A 17,535-nucleotide genomic window follows, 5' to 3' on the forward strand; every position below is an offset into this window, starting at 1 on the left:
GCAAGAGTACTAGAGTGGGGTGCCATTGCCTTCTCCTTCTGTTATGTTAGGGAGGTGATTTAGGGGAGGCACCTAAGGATGGGACTGGTTATCAGGGGAACCATTCTAGTGATTGGAGGGTTGATACTTTCAGGTACTTCCTCTCGACCTGTGGAGAGAGAAGAGGGTCTGGAGATGGAGTTCAGTCACCAAAGGCAAGGAGTGACATCAGTCATGACTACATAGGAAACCTCCACAAACCCAAAGGACTGGGTTCAGAGCTCTTCAGGTTGGTGAACAGGTGGAGACTGGGCAGAGGGGCCCACCTGGGAAGGTCACGCAAGTTCTGTGCCTTTTTCCCATACCTTGTTCTGTACATCTGGCTGTTCTTGAGTTAAATAATTTTATAATAAACCGATGATCTAGTAAGTAAAATGTTTCGCTAAGTTCTCAAAGAAACGGATCCCAGTGAGGGGCTTCTGGGAGCCTCCAAACTACAGCAGGTCAGGCAGAAGTACAGAGGCAACCTGGACTGAAGATCGGCATTAAAGTTGGGTGGGGGTGAGGGCAGGGCACAGTCTTGTAGACTGAGCCCCTAAACTGTGTGATCTGACTCTATCTCCAGGTAAATCATGTCAGAACTGAGTTTAATTGTAGGACACCCAGCTGGTCACAGAGGATTGCTTGGTGGTGTGAGAAAAAATAGCCACATATCTGAACTGGGTACAAAATCATAATTATTAAATTAGATTATTAAAATATTATTAGAAAATGTTAGTTTAAATGTGTATTTGGCATTTTCTCACATTTCATTTTTTTTTTCATAAATTAAAAAAAGTAACAGCCTACCAGGCACCATGCGGTCTTGTCTACCAGTCATCTAAGAGAAACTGGTTGCTAGGTCAGGTACAATATATTTATAGCTGAAGGCTGCCCAAACTAACCTAAATGAAATCTGCTGTTTCTTAAATACAGGGCTCCATGCTTTCCTCCTTTTCCCTACATTCCTTGGAAGCAAAACTTTAATTGTCCATGTTGCTGAACTAAAACTGAGGCAAATCCATGATGAGGTCAGGATGGAGGTAAATGGAAAACATCAGACACCACACTGAGATTTCACTTATGCCTGAGTGGGACAGTGTAAAAACCCAACCTGGGGAGGAACTGGCCATGGTCTTGCGTCTGATCCTCCCATGGTTTGTCCCCTGACCCTGAGGGTGCAGCTGTCTGTGAAGGTGACTTGACCATCATGGCAGTGTGACCCTCAGGGCCCTGTGGGTATCACTGTCATAGCACGCTTCCTTCCTGGCTGATTGGAATTCATATGCCAGCAAAACATATTCATAAATGCCCGACATTTAATATTTGAGGAGAATAGGGAACTTTCAATACTCAGGCCAAGCAATTTTATTACGTACTTTTTGATATGAAAAGGAAAAAAAAAGGTCATTTAAATATATCCACAATTCAAGACTCTTGGGGCCTCTTGTTCTTCAAAATTCATAAATTTGCTGATTTTAGAAAGAGAATATGATGCATATACCATAAGCATGATATACCCCAAGGGGGCCTGGGTCACCCTCATAATCAAGCAAATTAATATAGCTACAGTACCATGTATGGATATTCACATGAAGTGGGATTAAACAATGGTTACGAATAGCCTTATGATTATAAATACCCTTAGAATTATAAAGTAGAAGTGACAAATAGAATCAAGGGATTCGATCTGACAGACAGAGTGCCTGAAGAACTATGGACGGTGTTTCGTGACATCAGAACAGGAAGTGGTGATCAAAACCATCCCCAAGAAAAAAAATGCAAAAAGGCAAAATGGTTGTCTGAGGAGGCCTTACAAATAGCTGAGAAGAAAAGCAAAAGGCTAAGGAGAAAAAGAAAGATATATCCATCTGAATGCAGAGTTCCAAAGAATAGCAAGGAGAGATAAGAAAGCCTTCCTAAGTGATCAGTGCAAAGAAAGAGAGGGAAACAATAGAATGGGAAAGGCTAGAGGTCTCTTCAAGAAAATTAGAGATACCAAGGGAACATTTCATACAAAGATGGGCACAATAAAGGACAGAAATGGATGGACATAAAAGATGCAGAAGATATTAAAAAGAGGTGGTAGAAGAACTATACCAAAAAAGATCTTAATGACCCTGATAACCATGATGGTGTGATCACTTATGTAGAGCCAGACATCCTGGAGTTCAAAGTCAGTGGGCCTTAGGAAGAATCACTACAAACAAAAATACTGGAGGTGATAGAATTCTGGTTGAGCTATTTCAAATCCTGAAAGATGATGCTGTAAAAGTGCTACACTCAGTTCAGTTCAGTTGAGTTGCTCAGTAGTGTCTGACTTTTTGTGACCTCTTGGACTACAGCACGTCGGGCTTCCCTGTTCATCACCAAGGCCCGGAACTTGCTCAAACTCATGTCCATCAAGTTGGTGATGCCATCCAACCACCTTATCCTCTGTCATCCCCTTCTCCTCGCTCCTTCAATCTTTCCCAGCATCAGGGTCTTATCCAATGAATCAGTTCTTTGCGACAGGTGGCCAAACTATTGGAGCTTCAGCTTCAGCATCAGTCTTCTCAATGAATATTCAGGACTGATTTCCTTTAGGATTGACTGGTTTGATCTCTTTGCAGTCCAAGGGACTCTCAAGAGTCTTCTCCAACACTATAGTTAAAGCATCAATTCTTTGGCAATCAGCTTTCTTTACAGTCCAACTCTCACATCCATACTTAATTACTGGAAAAACCATAGCTTTGACTAGATAGACCTTTGTCAGCAAAGTAATGTCTCTGCTTTTTAATATGCTGTCTAGATTGGTCACAGCTTTTCTTGCAAGCAGCAAGCATCTTACAATTTCATGGCTGCAGTTACCATCTATAGTGCTTTTGGAGCCCCCCAAAATAAAGTCTGTCACTGTTTCCATTGTTTCTCTAACTATGCCATGAAGTGATGGGACCAGATGCCATGATCTTCGTTTTCTGAATGTTGAGCTTTAAGCCAGCTTTTTCACTCTCCTCTTTTACTTTCATCAAGAGGCTTTTTAGTTCCTCTTCACTTTCTGCCATAAGGGTGGTGTCATCTGCATATGTGAGGTTATTGGTATTTTTCCCGGCAATCTTGATTCCAGCTTGTGCTATATCCAGCCCAGCATTTCCCATGATGTACTCTGCATATAAGTTAAATAAGAAGGCTGACAATATACAGCCTTGTTGTACTCCTTTCCTGATTTGGAACCAGTCTGTTGTTCCAGGTCCAGTTCTAACTGTTGCTTCTTGACCTGCATACAGATTTCTCAGGAGGCACGTCAGGTGGTCTGGTAGTCCCATCTCTTTTAGAATTTTCCATAGTTTCTTGTGATCCACACAGTCAAAGGCTTTGGCATAGTCAATAAAGCAGAAGTAAATGTTTTTCTGGAATTCTTTTGCTTTTTTCTATGATACAACAGATGTTGGCAATTTGATCTCTGGTCCCTCTACCTTTTCTAAATCCAGCTTGAACATCTTGAAGTTCTTGGTTCATGTACTGTTGAAGCCACACTTGGAGAATTTTGAGCATTATTTTGCTAGCATGTGAGATGAGTGCAATTGTGCAGTAGTTTGAACATTTCTTTGGCACTGGCTTTCTATGGGATTGGAATGAAATTGACCTTTTCCAGTCCTGTGGCCACTACTGAGTTTTCTAAATTTGCTGGCATATTGAGTGCAGCACTTTCACAGCATCATCTTTTAGTACTTGAAATAGCTCAAGTAGAATTCCATCACCTCCACTAGCTTTGTTCATAGTGATGCTTCCTAAGACCCACTTGACTTCAGACTCCAGGAAGTCTGGCTCTAGGTAAGTGATCACACCATCGTGATTATCTGGGTCGTGAAGATCTTTTTTGTACAGTTTTTCTGTGTATGCTTGCCACCTCTTCTTAATATCTTTTGCTTCTGTTAGGTCCATACCGGTTCTGTCCTTTATTGTGCCCATCTTTGCATGAAATGTTCCCTTGGTATCTCTAATTTTCTTGAAGGGATCTCTAGACTTTCCCATTCTATTGTTTTACTTTATTTCTTTTATGTTGATCACCGAGGAAGGCTTTCTTATCTCTCCTTGCTATTCTTTGGAACTCTGAATTCAGATGGATATATCTTTCCTTTTCTCCTTTGCCTTTAGCTCCTCTTCTCTTCTCAGCTATTTGTAAGGCCTCCTCAGACAGCCATTTTGTCTTTTTGCATTTCTTTTTTGGGGGATGGTCTTGTTCACTGCCTCCTGTACAATGTCATGAACTCCATCCATAGTTCTTCAGGCACTCTGTCTATTAGATCTAATCCCTTGAATCTATTTGTTACTTCCACTGTATAATCGTAAAGGATTTGATTTAGGCCATACCTGAATGCACTCAATATTGCAGCAAATTTGAAAAACTCAGCAGTGGCCACAGGAGTTGAGAGGTCAGTTTTCATTTCAGTCCCCAAAAAAGGCAATGCCAAAGAACATTCAAACTACCACACAATTGCATTCATCTCACAAGTTAGGGGTCTCTAAGAGTCGGACACAACTGAGCAACTAACACACACTTCACACGTTGGTAAAGTAATGCTCAAAATTCTCCAAGCCAGGCTTCAAGAGTACATGAACCGTGAACCTCCAGATGTTCAAGCTGGATTTAGAAAAGGCAGAGGAACCAGAGATCAAACTGCTAACATCTGCTAGATGATCAAAAAAGCAAGAGAATTCCAGAAAAATATCTACTTCTGCTTTATTGACTATGCCAAAGACTTTGACTGTGTAGATCACAACAAACTATGGAAAATTCTAAAAGAGATGTGAATACCAGACCACTTTACCTACCTCCTGAGAAATCTGTATGCAGACCAAGAAGCAACAGTTAGAACTGGACATGGAACAACAGACTGGTTCCAAATTGGGAAAGAAGTATGACAAGGCTGTATATTGTCACCCTGCTTATTTAACTTATATGCAGAGTACATCATGCAAAATGCTGGGCTGGATAAAGCACAAGCCAGAATCAAAATTGCCAGGAGAAATATCAGTAACTTCAGATATGCAGATGACACCACCCTTATGGGAGAAAGCAAAGAAGAACTGAAGAGCCTCTTGATGAAAGTGAAAGACGAGAGTAAAAAATCTGACTTAAAACTCAACATTCAAAAAATGAAGATAATGGCATCTGGTCCCATCACTTCATGGGAAATAGATGGCAAAACAATGGAAATAGTGTCAGACTTTATTTCCCTGGGCTCCAAAATCACTGCAGATGGTGACTGCAGCCATGAAATTAAAAGACGCTTGCTCCTTGGAAGGAAACTTATGACCAACCTAGACAGTGTATTAAAAAGCAAAGACATTACTTTGCCGACAAAGGACCATCTAGTCAAGGCTATGGTTTTTCCAGTAATCATGATTGGATGGGCAGGTGTGCTGCAGTTTTGGGGATCACATGAGTCGGACATGACTGAGCAACTGAACTCAACTGAATGTATGGATGTGAGACGTGGACCTTAAAGAAAACTGTGCACCAAAGAACTGATGCTTTTAAACTGTGGAGTTGGAGAAGACTATCTGGGAGTCCCCTGGATTGCAAGGAGATGAAACTAGTCAATAATAAAGGAAATCAGTCCTGAATATTCTTTGGAAGGACTGATGTTGAAGCTGAAGCTCCAATACTTTGACCACCTGATGCGAAGTGCCAACACATTGGAAAAGACCCTGATGCTGTGAAAGATTGAAGGTAGGAGAAGAAGGGGATGACAGAGGATGAGATGGTTGGATGGCATCACCAACTTGATGACCATGAGTTTGAGCAAGCTCTGGGCATTGGTGATGGACAGGGAAGCCTGGTGTGCTGTAGTCCATGGAGTTGCAAAGAGTCAGACATGCCTGTGCGACTGAACTGAACTGATAAATAGGCTTATATCAATTAGTGTCACAAAGACCATTTTGTGACAAATTTTTAAGCTTCTTAATTATAGAACCTCGGAGATTTTAGAATTGTAGATAAGGGATTACTGCTCAGTATTAAATAACAAAGTTCGGCCATACTTCCCTGGCATAGAAGCAAGGACAAAAAGCAAGTGAACTAAAGGGGATGTTTTCAAGCTGCTGGTGCTGTCCAGAATGTGGGTGAGAAAAGGGAATCAGGACATGGTGGGGCAGGTGCCCTGAGGACTGTCTGTGCCCTCGGCGTTCCTCGGCGTTCAGACCGCCCTGAAGTTGCAGATGGAAGACATACAGCCAAGTCAAGACCAAAGCAAAACTGGGAGCTCAGAGTAGAACCAGGACAGGAAGATCATCAGGGTGTCTGAATCAGGGATCAATCAGCCACATCCACATGGGAATTACCTGTGAGTTGCTGAGAAATGCAAGATCTTGGGCATTTAGAAAAAGCATTTGGTCTCACATGCGGCTTCTAAGATTAAGCCCCCTGCTTACCATTCAATAAACAAAGAGAATTTTATTCAAGATTCTGGGTTTCAATTGAACTCTGCTCAGCAGAGCTTCCCAGCAGGGAGCACCCACCTCCCCTCACCCCATTTCAGCCAGACTCCAGGCTTTTACCTGTTTTATGGCTGAGGCCACCGTACGTCTGCATTTGAAGAAAAGTTCTATAATTTTGAAATACTGAAAGTTCTCCAGAACATTAAACAGATAAATCTGAAGGCAGTTTAAAATGCAATTGAAACAATTTACAAGGCAAATAAAAATTAGAATTAAAAAAGGAATAAAGATACGATAAAAGAAGTCACTATAGAAGTTCAAGTTGGTTGCCTAACTATGCCGGGTTTGTGAAACGCACTGAGCTCCTGTTTAGAAGTGTTGGCTCCCCAGCCTCTGGGTGAGGCTGCACATCATAAAGCCCACTCCTTGACCATCTGTCGACTCCAGTGAACTCCTTGGCTCTCACAGCCTGACTTCTGGCTGACTTTGCACCCCCAGCTATCAGGAGTTGCCAGTCTCTAAATTTAAGAACTTCACATCATGGCAGATTACTTCTGTAAACTTTTTCAGCAGACCCACCTCTGCATGTATGTATTTATATTAAATAAATGGCCTTTAACTTTATTTTGCCACACATAACTCAGAATTGACTTTTAGGTAAGGACAAATGACATGTCCAACTCCCCTCGGATTTACATCTTCTCTATAAGTAACCAGTTGTTATTGTTGTTGCTCAGTTGCTAAGTCATGGCCAACTCATTGCAACCCCATGGACTGCAGCACGCCAGGCTTCCCTGTCCTTCACTATCTCCTGGAGTTTGCTCAAACTCATGTCCACTGAGTCAGTGATGCCATCAACTATCTCACCCTCTGTCACCCACTTCTGCCATCAATCTTTCCCAGCATCAGGGTATTTTCCAATGAGTTGGGCCTTCACATCAAGTGGCCAAAGTATTGGAGCTTCAGCTTCAGCATCAGTCCTTCCAGTGAATATTCAGGACTGATGTCCTTTAGGATTAACTGGTCTGATCTCCTTTCAGTCCAAGGGACTCTCAAGAGTCTTCTCCAACACCACAGTTTGAAAGCATCAGTTCTTCATTGCTCAGCTTTCTTTATGGTCCACCTTTCACATCCATACATGACTACTGGATAAACCATAGCTTTGACTAGACAGACCTTTGTCAGCAAAGTGATGTATCTGCTTTTTAATACACTATCTAGGTTTGTCATCGCTTTTCTTGCAAGGAACAAGCATCTTTTAATTCATGGCTGCAGTCACCATCTGCAGTGATTTTGGAGCCCAAGAAAATAAAATCTGTTACTGTTCTCAGTTTTTCCTCTTCTATTTGCTATGAAGTGATGGAACTGGTTGCCATGATCTTCATTTTTTGATTGTTGAGTTTTAAGCCAGCTTTTTTACCCTCTCCTTGCACCCTCATCAAGAAGCTCTTTAGTTCCTCTTCACTCTCTTCCATTAGAGTGGTATCATCTACATATCTGAGGTTGTTGGTATTTCTCCCTGGAAATCTTGGTTCCAGCTTGTGATTCATCCAGTCCAGCATTTCACATGCTGTAATCTGCATAGAATTTAGACAAGTGGGGTGACAATACAAAGCCGTAACATACTCCTTTCCCAGTTTTGAACCAGGCCATTGTTCCATGTCTGGTTCTAACTGTTGCCTCTTGACCTGCATACGGGTTTCTCAGGAGACAGGTAAGGTGGTCTGGTATTTCCATCCTTGAAGAATTTTCCATAGTAGGGACCAGTGGATGACATTAAAATTAATTGATTCCTCCCCAGTCTTTGTCCATCTCTCAAGGAGCTCCTCCGTGGGTGTTCATAGAAACCTAAATGACATAAAATCACCCTCTGTCTCTTGCTGTCTCCCAGCTACAGGTGGAACTGGAGCAGGAATACCAAGACAAGTTCAAAAGGCTGCCCCTGGAGATTTTGGAATTTGTGCAGGAAGCCATGAAAGGGAAGATTAGTGAAGACAGCAATCACAGCTCTGCCCCTCCCCTGATGACCTCAGACTCTGGAAAACTAAACCAGAAGCCTCCTTCCAGTGAAGAATTGGAAGGAGAAAACCCAGGAAAAGAGTTTGATACCCCTCTGTGATCATTCCTGCCAGGCCTTCAGAACACGCATTGTCGCTCCAGCTCCATCAAACTCTCTCTTCTTACAAAGATCACTGCCCAGGAGCATCTTCCTGAGAGGCATCCCTTAGATTAAAATCCACCTGGAGGGAGAGTTCCAGAAGGATCCATGCAGCTTCCTGTGCCCAAGCTCCATGTGTCATGTGGAAACTACTGCAGATCTGCTAGTAAAGAGTGCATGTATGTGGGCTTCTGGTTTTCTTTCTAATAGTACATTCAAAGCAGGTAACTTCCAGGCTCAATGGAACATTTAATGAAGTATAGTGTCTTCTTTGAAGAAAAGCAAGCTCATGTTTTTATTTGAAGCTCTGGTGTAAAGTATGTCAAAGTAATAGAAATAGTTGAGAAATGCATAGCATTATTTAACACTATTGCACAGCCAAATTTGAGCTTTTTTTTCCCCTAACTGCCCCTCAGCTACCATATCTTTGGGTTAACATGCGTATTAAATTGTTTCATCCTTTGCTTTGCAAGCACTGGTGGCTTGCTGTTTGCTGATTTATTTATCATAGAGGCATCAATGTACTTGTTGCTGACACGGCTTTATTGGATACCACAGTGACTTAATATGCTGGCTTTCTGCCTTGATGTTCAGTGAAGCCATCTCCAGACTTGACAACATGGCTTGTACATTTGGCTGCATGAGCAAGGTGGCTGCACACTTCCAGGCAGTGTGCTATCTGAGTCAACTATTGCACTCAGAGTCTGGGTATTCATTGGTCCTTGGCCTAAAATCATTAAAAAAAAAAAAACTGCAAAGATCTGTTCAGTTGAATAAAACTCATTGAGCCAATGTCTGTTGAGCAGAGATTCAATCAGAGTGAACAGGTTCCAGCAGTCATTTTGCTGTCTGACTTCTTTATGGTTCCTTTATTTTAATACAGAGATAAAGATTGAATATTTATCTAGAGACTACACAGACCTACATATAAATGTTACAAGTTAATCTCCATGTATATATATATGCACTCAGCCATATAAGTGCATACACAGCACACACACATTCATATGAGTTTGGATATGAGTTTCTTAATTGGCAATGACCCAAATCTCTTCCACAAGACTTAAAACCAAATTCAACATAGAGAAGAAAACGGTCAAACATATAGATTATATGGAAATTAAATTGTGTCAAAATTCTAAGAAACAGTTGACAGATTTTGATGCAAGTTGAGGTAGATTGAAAACTTAGAATATGGTTTTGGTGTGTATTTTGCAAGATCAAAAACTGGATTTTAAGTATTTTAAGCTTGTCTTAATGGTAAGAATATACAAAAATATATAGGACAGCAATATGGAAATGTATTAGTATTTTCCATAACTTTTATGTCTGACAGATTTCAATTTATTTCTCACATTAAAAAATCTTTCATTATATATTTGCTATGTACATTTAATTCACTTAACCGTTTTTTAATTAAGTTCCTATGTTAAGTGGTGTAAGAGAAACAAATTATATTATAATAAAATGGATCTAAAACATTATTGAAAGGTCTTAAGAGAGAATAATTATATAGAGGAAAATATAATTAGAGAGTAACACAAGTAGCATTGAAGTTAAAGCCCTGAAGCAAGATGCTCAGTTTTATTTTACTTTAAAAAAACCTGCCTGATTGTAGCTTAGCAAAACATTTTAAAACACAAAAGCTAGTTGTGTCCTGAAAATTGTGTTTCAAGAATTTCATATTTTTATGAAAATTATTCTATTTAACTTTAAGCAATAACTAGGGATCACGATTAAGTTTTAATCAAAATGAAGGCTTAGTTCAAACATTAGGAAAGAGTATTTGATTAAAAAAAACACATCTAGGGAGACACAAGGGGAAAAAAATCCCATCCCCTTTGGAGATGATTATATTTTGATCTAAAGGATTTGGGGTGTTAATTAGACACTTAATAAAGCTTCACTTCTACTGAATGAGAACACTTTTGTACATCATTCAACTTTTGCACTTTGAAAGAAAGGCATTAATCATAAGGAAGCAAGAATGGTCAAAATAGAATGCTGCATTTTTATAAACAAAATTACAGACTGTATAAAATTGCAGAAGAATGAACTAACAATAGCATTAATAACCAAAACACACAGTGGTGATTATTACAGAACGTCGTATCACATTTTAGTCCAGAGATAGACTGAAGTTGAATAACCTTGACTTACACAAAACTGTTCAGTAGTTGGAGTCCATTATCTTAGTGACTGTAACCATTTTGCAATACGTTTGTATTTGGCCATTTCCTGTAATCACATTTTTAAATCTGTACAGTAACACTTTTTGCAGTTGTGGGGCTAGTGTGTAACACTGTCCATCTTGCATCATTGAAACTACTACAGTGATACTATCATTTAATAATATTAATATTACTTGAACTAGAGTAAGATAAAGAAAAAGGGTCTATATGGTGTGCAGTTTGTGCCTTTCTGTATTTGCCTTGTTCCTTGTTGAATGTGTGAAATTCTGTACTGTGGTTTTCCTATAATAGAGAGTAGAACTGTGTATTAAATTAGACTGTGCCCCTCTGATCCTTTACACTACTGAGAATAGCGTGGTTTTGGCCGTGTAAACCAATTTTCAAAGTTCTAATGACATGCCATGTGGTTTTGGTTTTTAACAGTTCATTATAACATTTCAGTATCACCATACATTAATTAATACTCCTGTGATAGATAAGCAGTCATTAAATAATTCCAAAAGAAAGGGCCATTGCTTGCATTACTTTGAATTTAATGTTGCGCTTGTGCACTGTATAAATATTGTTTGTGATGGATTGGACATTGTGACTTTTGCCTTTTCAGAAGAAAAAAAAAGATAGGACAAAATATTTGAAGCTCTTAAAATGTACATATTTTGGTTCTTCTATCTCAAATTATTTAAAATGCATAATTCACATTTTTGTAATAATTCTATGCAATTTTGTGGCATGATGTTTCTTCCACTTGTAATTTTATGTGCTTTCATCACAAATCCAAAGGAAACAATAAAAATTTCTTAACACAACCCAGCTATTATTTCGTGGTGTTGGGAGCAAGCTTCTTTTGATGGGCAGGAAGGTGGGAGCAGCTCTGATGCCAGTTTTTAGGGCCATAATGCCCACCCTCATGGGGTGCTTTAGTGCCTGTGCAGGAAATCCAGAGGCTGCAGTGCCTGTGCTCAAGGGCCCGGCTGCCAGCACTCTGCCAGTCCACCCCTCCATCCGGAGTGGCATTGAACTTGCCAGTTGCTCCTGTATTCAGGACTCTCCCTTATTCCCTTCCTTCTTCGACCAAAGGTAAGGAAGGCGAAACTGTCAAAGGATTTTTTGACAAAGAATGGATGTGACAAGCACTGACAGGGTATTTGACGTAAGTTTTCTTATACAAAAGATAAAAAAGAGTCTGCCACATTGATTTTTGAAAAAGAAATATACATGTGAGTTATGAGAATGTCTCATAGGCCTCCAAATTCTTCCCAGGTGGCTCAGTGGTAAAGAATCCGCCTGCCAGTGCAGGAGATGCAAGAGATGTGAATTCAATCCCTGGGTTGGAAAGATCCCCTAGAGGAGGAAATGTCAACTCGCTCCAGTATTTTGCCTGGAAAATTCCATGGACAGAGGAGCCTGGCGGACAACAGTCCAGGGGCCACAAAAAGTCAGATGGAGCACATGCACGCAAGCATGCACATTTCACATTTCACACACACATTTCACTTTGGGAGCAATGTCACTCACATTGAAGTATATGAAAATATATGCACGGCCATCTGTGGAAAATTGAACCTGCCGCATACCGTATGCACCAAACCGAATTTCTTTACACTCAAACCTGCTCTATAGCCTTTGTTTTCTACATCAAAGAATAAAATCATTATCAATTCAGTTGCCCAAGACAAAAGGTGGACATCATTCCTGACAGTCCCCTCTCCCTCATCCCCTTTCCAATAATCCACCAACCTGGGTCAGTTCTGACCCTGTGGAATAGCCTGCGGATCCATTCTCTTTCTATCCCCTCTGCTAATGCTAGTTTCAGCCTCCATCTCCTCCCACCTGCCAAGGTTCTAAATGGTTTGCAGCCTCTAGTTTTAAATCATGTAACCATTTCTACATGTTGGAGCCAGACTGATCATATACAAACAAAACTGAGATTAACAGCCTTTAAAACAACCCCAGCTGTCTTCAGGATAAAGTCTAAATCCCATAATAAATGTTTAAGATCTTACATGATTTGGTTTGTACGTAACTCTCCACTCCTGCCTTATCACCTTCTGGGCTTTTTAAATACTATTCCCTCAACTACTTAGATTCAAACTTTCTGTTTCCCTTCCTTGAACCCTCCTGAAAACACACTTATACACACACTCAAGTTCTCTCTTTTCCCTAACTCTGATTGAACTTGAGGTTTATAGAATAAATTTCACTTCTTCTAGGAAGCTTTCGTTGATCTGCCCAAGCTTCCCTTTACCTGTGCTTTATCAGTTAGCTCTTGCTGCATTACAAACACCTCCAACACTCAGTGTTATATTTTTTAAAAAATGTTCCATTTACCGTGAGTCTACAGATAAGTACCTGGTTCTGCTCACCTGGGCTTGACTAGGCTGATCTCATCTGGGCTCATCTGTCAACCTGCAGTTAACTATGAGTTCCTGGTGGTTAACCCTGGCTGGGCTATTTTACATGTCTGGAATGTTGGCTGGAACAACTAGACTGATTTGGCTCCTCTCTATGTGATTTTTTTCACCCTTCAGCAGGCTAGCAATGGGTTTTTCACGTGTCCGAGACAGCAACCAGAGAACAAGCAAAAGCCTTTCAAAAGCCTTCAAGGCTTCTTGAAGTCTAAACTCAGAACTAGCACACCATTACTCCCAACACATTCTGTTGGTGAACATAAGCCACAAGACCAGTCCTGTATAAGACGGTGCTATAGAGAAAATCATGTGGACACAGGGTGGCCACTGACACAATGAATCCATCAAAACCATGTAATTTCTTCCACATATAGAGACGTACCAACTGCAGTGTACTGGCCCATCCTCCATTGACAACCTTTCATATCAGAAGTCACATCTCATCCCCAAACACACCATAATTAAATCCCTCAGTAAATTTTCATTTATTGTGAATAAATTTGTTTACTTATCCAGTTATTAGTGCTAATGTAGAAAAAAATAACAATTTATATATGAAGAATAAGAGTTACTAACGCAAAGCTACAGTATTATTTATTCACAGCTCTCTGATAACAGGGCTACACCGCACAGAACCACCCTTAGTTGCCGGACCAACCCCAAAACACAACACTGCGAGAGACAGATGAAAGTCCATCAATCACCAAATAGTAGATTCTGGAACACAGATGGAGAAAGCTAGTCTCACTTTGCATTCCAGTGCATATACTAACAGCCCCAATTTGCCCACAGCTGTGAACTCGGGAGCCATTCTTTGTCCCTGGAATTCATACAGTTCAGTTGTTTCTTTGGGCATTCTGCATATATTTTTAATTACAGTTTTATTTAGCAGTTTATTCACATACACAAAGTTCATCTTTTGAAAGTACACCTTCAATAGCTTTTAGTTTAGTCAAAAGTTATTCATCAATCACCACTCTAATTTCGGAACATCTTCATCTCCCCAAAAGGAAATCCCATCTTCATCAACAGGACTTTCCACTCTTCCTTTTCCCTGCCTCCTCTCTTTAACCCCCAGAAACCATTAGGCTATCTTCTATCTCTGTGGATTTATCTACTCAGGACATTTTAAATTATCAGATTTATATAATTCGTGGCCTTTTGGGTCCGGATTGTTCCATTTGGCACAAAAATTTTAAGGTTCAGTTTACAACATGAATCAGTAGTTATGTCCTCCTAATAGTTGAATAATACACCATTTTATAGACATTTCATTCCTTCATTCATCACTTGATGGACATTTTAATTATTTCTACTTTTTGACCGTTATAAATAAATAGTCACGTACAAGCTTTTGCTTGGAAATGTTTTCAGTTCTCTTGGGTATATACGTAGAAGTAGAATTGCTTATTTGTATATTAACTCCATTTAACTTTTTGAGGAATAGCCAGATAGTTTTCCAAAGTGGCTGCACCATTTTAGAACCCTAGCAATGTATGAAGAGTCCAGTCTCTCCTCATCCTTGCCAATGCGTGTCGTTCTCTGTCATGTTGATTATCAGCATTCTAGTAGATGTGAAAAGTATTTCACTGCAGTTTTGATTTGCATTTTCCTGATGACTAATGATGTTGTGTGTCTTGACCATATGCATGTCTTTTCTGGAGAAATGTCTATTCAAAATCTTTTTGAGTTTTTAATTGGGTAAATATTTTAAAATCTGGGTCCCCTTTCTTGATTTTTGTCCTCCAATCCCTTTTGTGCCTATCTATCCCAAAGCTTTATCTAAGAAGCCTCTCTCAATTATCATTCCTCCCTTAGTTACTGAATACCTGGAGTTAATTTGGAATATGCTCCTGGTTATTTTCTATGTGAAGCCAAAAAGTAATTGGTCTGCTTATTTTTTTTCACTAAATCTCATGTATTTGTTTATTTTCCAAGATTTGACTCTGCCTTTCAAGAACAAACTAAAAATTAAGTCCCATAAAAATGGGCAGAATTCACTGGGATTTAGTGAATTTTTTATGGAAGGAAATTTATTAAGGACAAGTGAAAGTTTGAATATTGCTAAGGAAATATTTACCACATAACCTTTGAGAATTGAAGCGAACAATTTATGTTATCAAACTTATGTTATCAAAAAACTCAATGTGTCAATAAGAAATATATCAATAATCTAGAAAAATCTTGCCAATAAAAGTATGACTTTTCATCAAACATAAAGGCACACCCCAACTTCAGAAAGTTAAAAGTAAAAGTGTATCCCAGCATACTACTAAAGAAAATCATCAAACTATAGAGGAAGAAATAAAAAGAAGAAGAAATGAACAGAGAACTATAAAAACAAATGAAGACAATAAAATGCCAAAAGTAAGACTGATCTATACCAGAGGGAGGGTATGGGGAGGGAGGAGGGAGGAGGGTTCAGGATGGGGAGCACGGGTATACCTGTGGCAGATTCATTTCGATGTTGGGCAAAACTAATACAATATTGTAAAGTTTAAAAATAAAATAAAATTTAAAAAAAAATAAAAAGCCAATGAAAGAATAAAATAATGCTATTAGAAGCTAAAAAATATAAATTAAATAAAATGCCAAAAGTACATATTTATCAATCCTTTAAGTGTCAATGAAATAAACATCCCAATCAAAAGACAAAGGGTGGCTTATTGGTTTAAACCAAAAAAACTCATCTATATGCTGGCTATAGGAGACTAATTTCAGAGCTAAAGACACACAGAGAATTAAAATGAGGAGATGTAAAAATATTTCAAGCAAATGGAATTTACAAGAAAGTAGAGGTAGAACTAAAGGGAACAAAAAAGCCTCTTGATGAAAGTGAAAGAGAAGAGTGAAAAAATCTGGCTTAAAACTCAACATTCAAAAAACGAAGATCATGGCATCTGGTCCCATCACTTTATGGCAAAAGATGGGGAAACAATGGAAACACTTACAGACTTTATTTTTGGGGGCTCCAAAATCACTGTGGATGGTGACTGCAGCTATGAAATTAAAAGACCCTGCTCCTTGGAAGAAAAGCTGTGACAAACTTTAACAGCGTATTAAAAAGCGGAGACAGTACTTTGCAACAAAGGTCCATATAGTCAAAGCTATGATCTTTCCAGTAGTCATGTACGGATGTGAGAGTTGGACCATAAAGAAGGCTGTGTGCCAAAAAACTAATGCTTTTCAACTGCGATGCTGGATAAGACTTTTGAGAGTCCCTTGGACTTCAAGGAGATCAAACCAGTCAATCCTAAAGGAAATCAACCCTGAATATTCACTGAAAGGACTGATGCTGAAGCTGAAGCTTCAATACTTTGGCCACCTGTTGAGAAGAGCTGACTCTGGAAAAGACCCTGATTCTGGGAAAGATTGAAAGCAGGAGGAGAAGGGGACAACAGAGGATGAGATGGTTGATGGTATCACTGACTCAATGGACATGAGTTTGGGCAAACTCTGGGAGATGGTGAAGGACAGGGAAACCTGGCGTGCTGCAGTCCATGGGGTTACAGAGTCAGACACGACTGAGACACTGAACAACAGCAAGCAAAATTGGTCATAGCTTTCTGGGCTTCCCTCATAGCTTAGCTGGTAAAGAATCCACCTGCAATGCAGGAGACCCCAGTTCAATTCCTGGGTCAGGAAGATCCGCTGGAGAAGGGCTAGGCTACCCACTAGAGTATTCTTGGGTTTCCCTTGTGGCTCAGCTGGTAAAGTATCTTCCTGCAATGTAGGAGACCTGGGTTCGATCCCTGGGTTGGGAAGATCCCCTGGAGAAGGGAAATACCTCCAGTATTCTGGCCTGGAGAATTCCATGGACTATACAGTCCATGGGGTTGCAAAGAGTCGGACAAGACTGAGCAACTTTCACTTTCTTTCCAAAGAGCAAGTGGCTTTTAATTTCATGGTCACAGTCACCATCTGCCGTGATTTGGAGCCCAATAAAATAAAACCAGTCACTCTTTCCACTTTTTCCCCTTTTATTTGCCATGAAGTATGGCAAGATGCCATCATGATATCTTGATGACAAGATATCATCATCTTAGTTTTTTGAATGTTGAGTTTTAAGCCTTCTTTTTCACTGTCTTCTTTCACCCTCATCAAGAGGCTCTTTCATATCTGCATTTCTGAGGTTGTTATTTCCTCTGGCAATCTTGATTCCAGCTTGGGATTCATCCAGCCCAGCATTTCACATGATGTCCTCTACATAGAAGTGAAATAAGCAAGGTGACAATATATAGCCTTGACATACTCCTATTTCAATTTTGAATGAGTCCATTATTCCATTGTTTTGTTTCATCATGTCCAATTTTTGTGACCCCGTGGACTATAACTC

General features: G+C 39.8%; 1 protein-coding gene across 2 annotated transcripts in view; it reads left to right on the forward strand.

Annotated features, from left to right (window-relative positions):
- PLCB1 (phospholipase C beta 1) overlaps positions 1-11,597 on the forward strand; it is an 856,639-nt gene extending 845,042 nt beyond the window's left edge. Inside the window, exon 32 of one of the 2 annotated variants that reach the window (XM_019972864.2) lies at positions 8,333-11,597. In XM_019972864.2, coding sequence (XP_019828423.2) covers positions 8,333-8,560 — 228 coding nt within the window. In that variant the 3' untranslated portion in view covers positions 8,561-11,597. The remainder of the gene's footprint in view (positions 1-8,332) is intronic. The other variant, XM_070801935.1, reaches the window with a different exon arrangement.
- The last annotated feature ends 5,938 nt before the right edge of the window (positions 11,598-17,535 follow it).

This window comes from Bos indicus, chromosome 13 (genome assembly GCF_029378745.1).
Source record: "Bos indicus isolate NIAB-ARS_2022 breed Sahiwal x Tharparkar chromosome 13, NIAB-ARS_B.indTharparkar_mat_pri_1.0, whole genome shotgun sequence".
NCBI classification, from domain to species: domain Eukaryota; kingdom Metazoa; phylum Chordata; class Mammalia; order Artiodactyla; family Bovidae; genus Bos; species Bos indicus.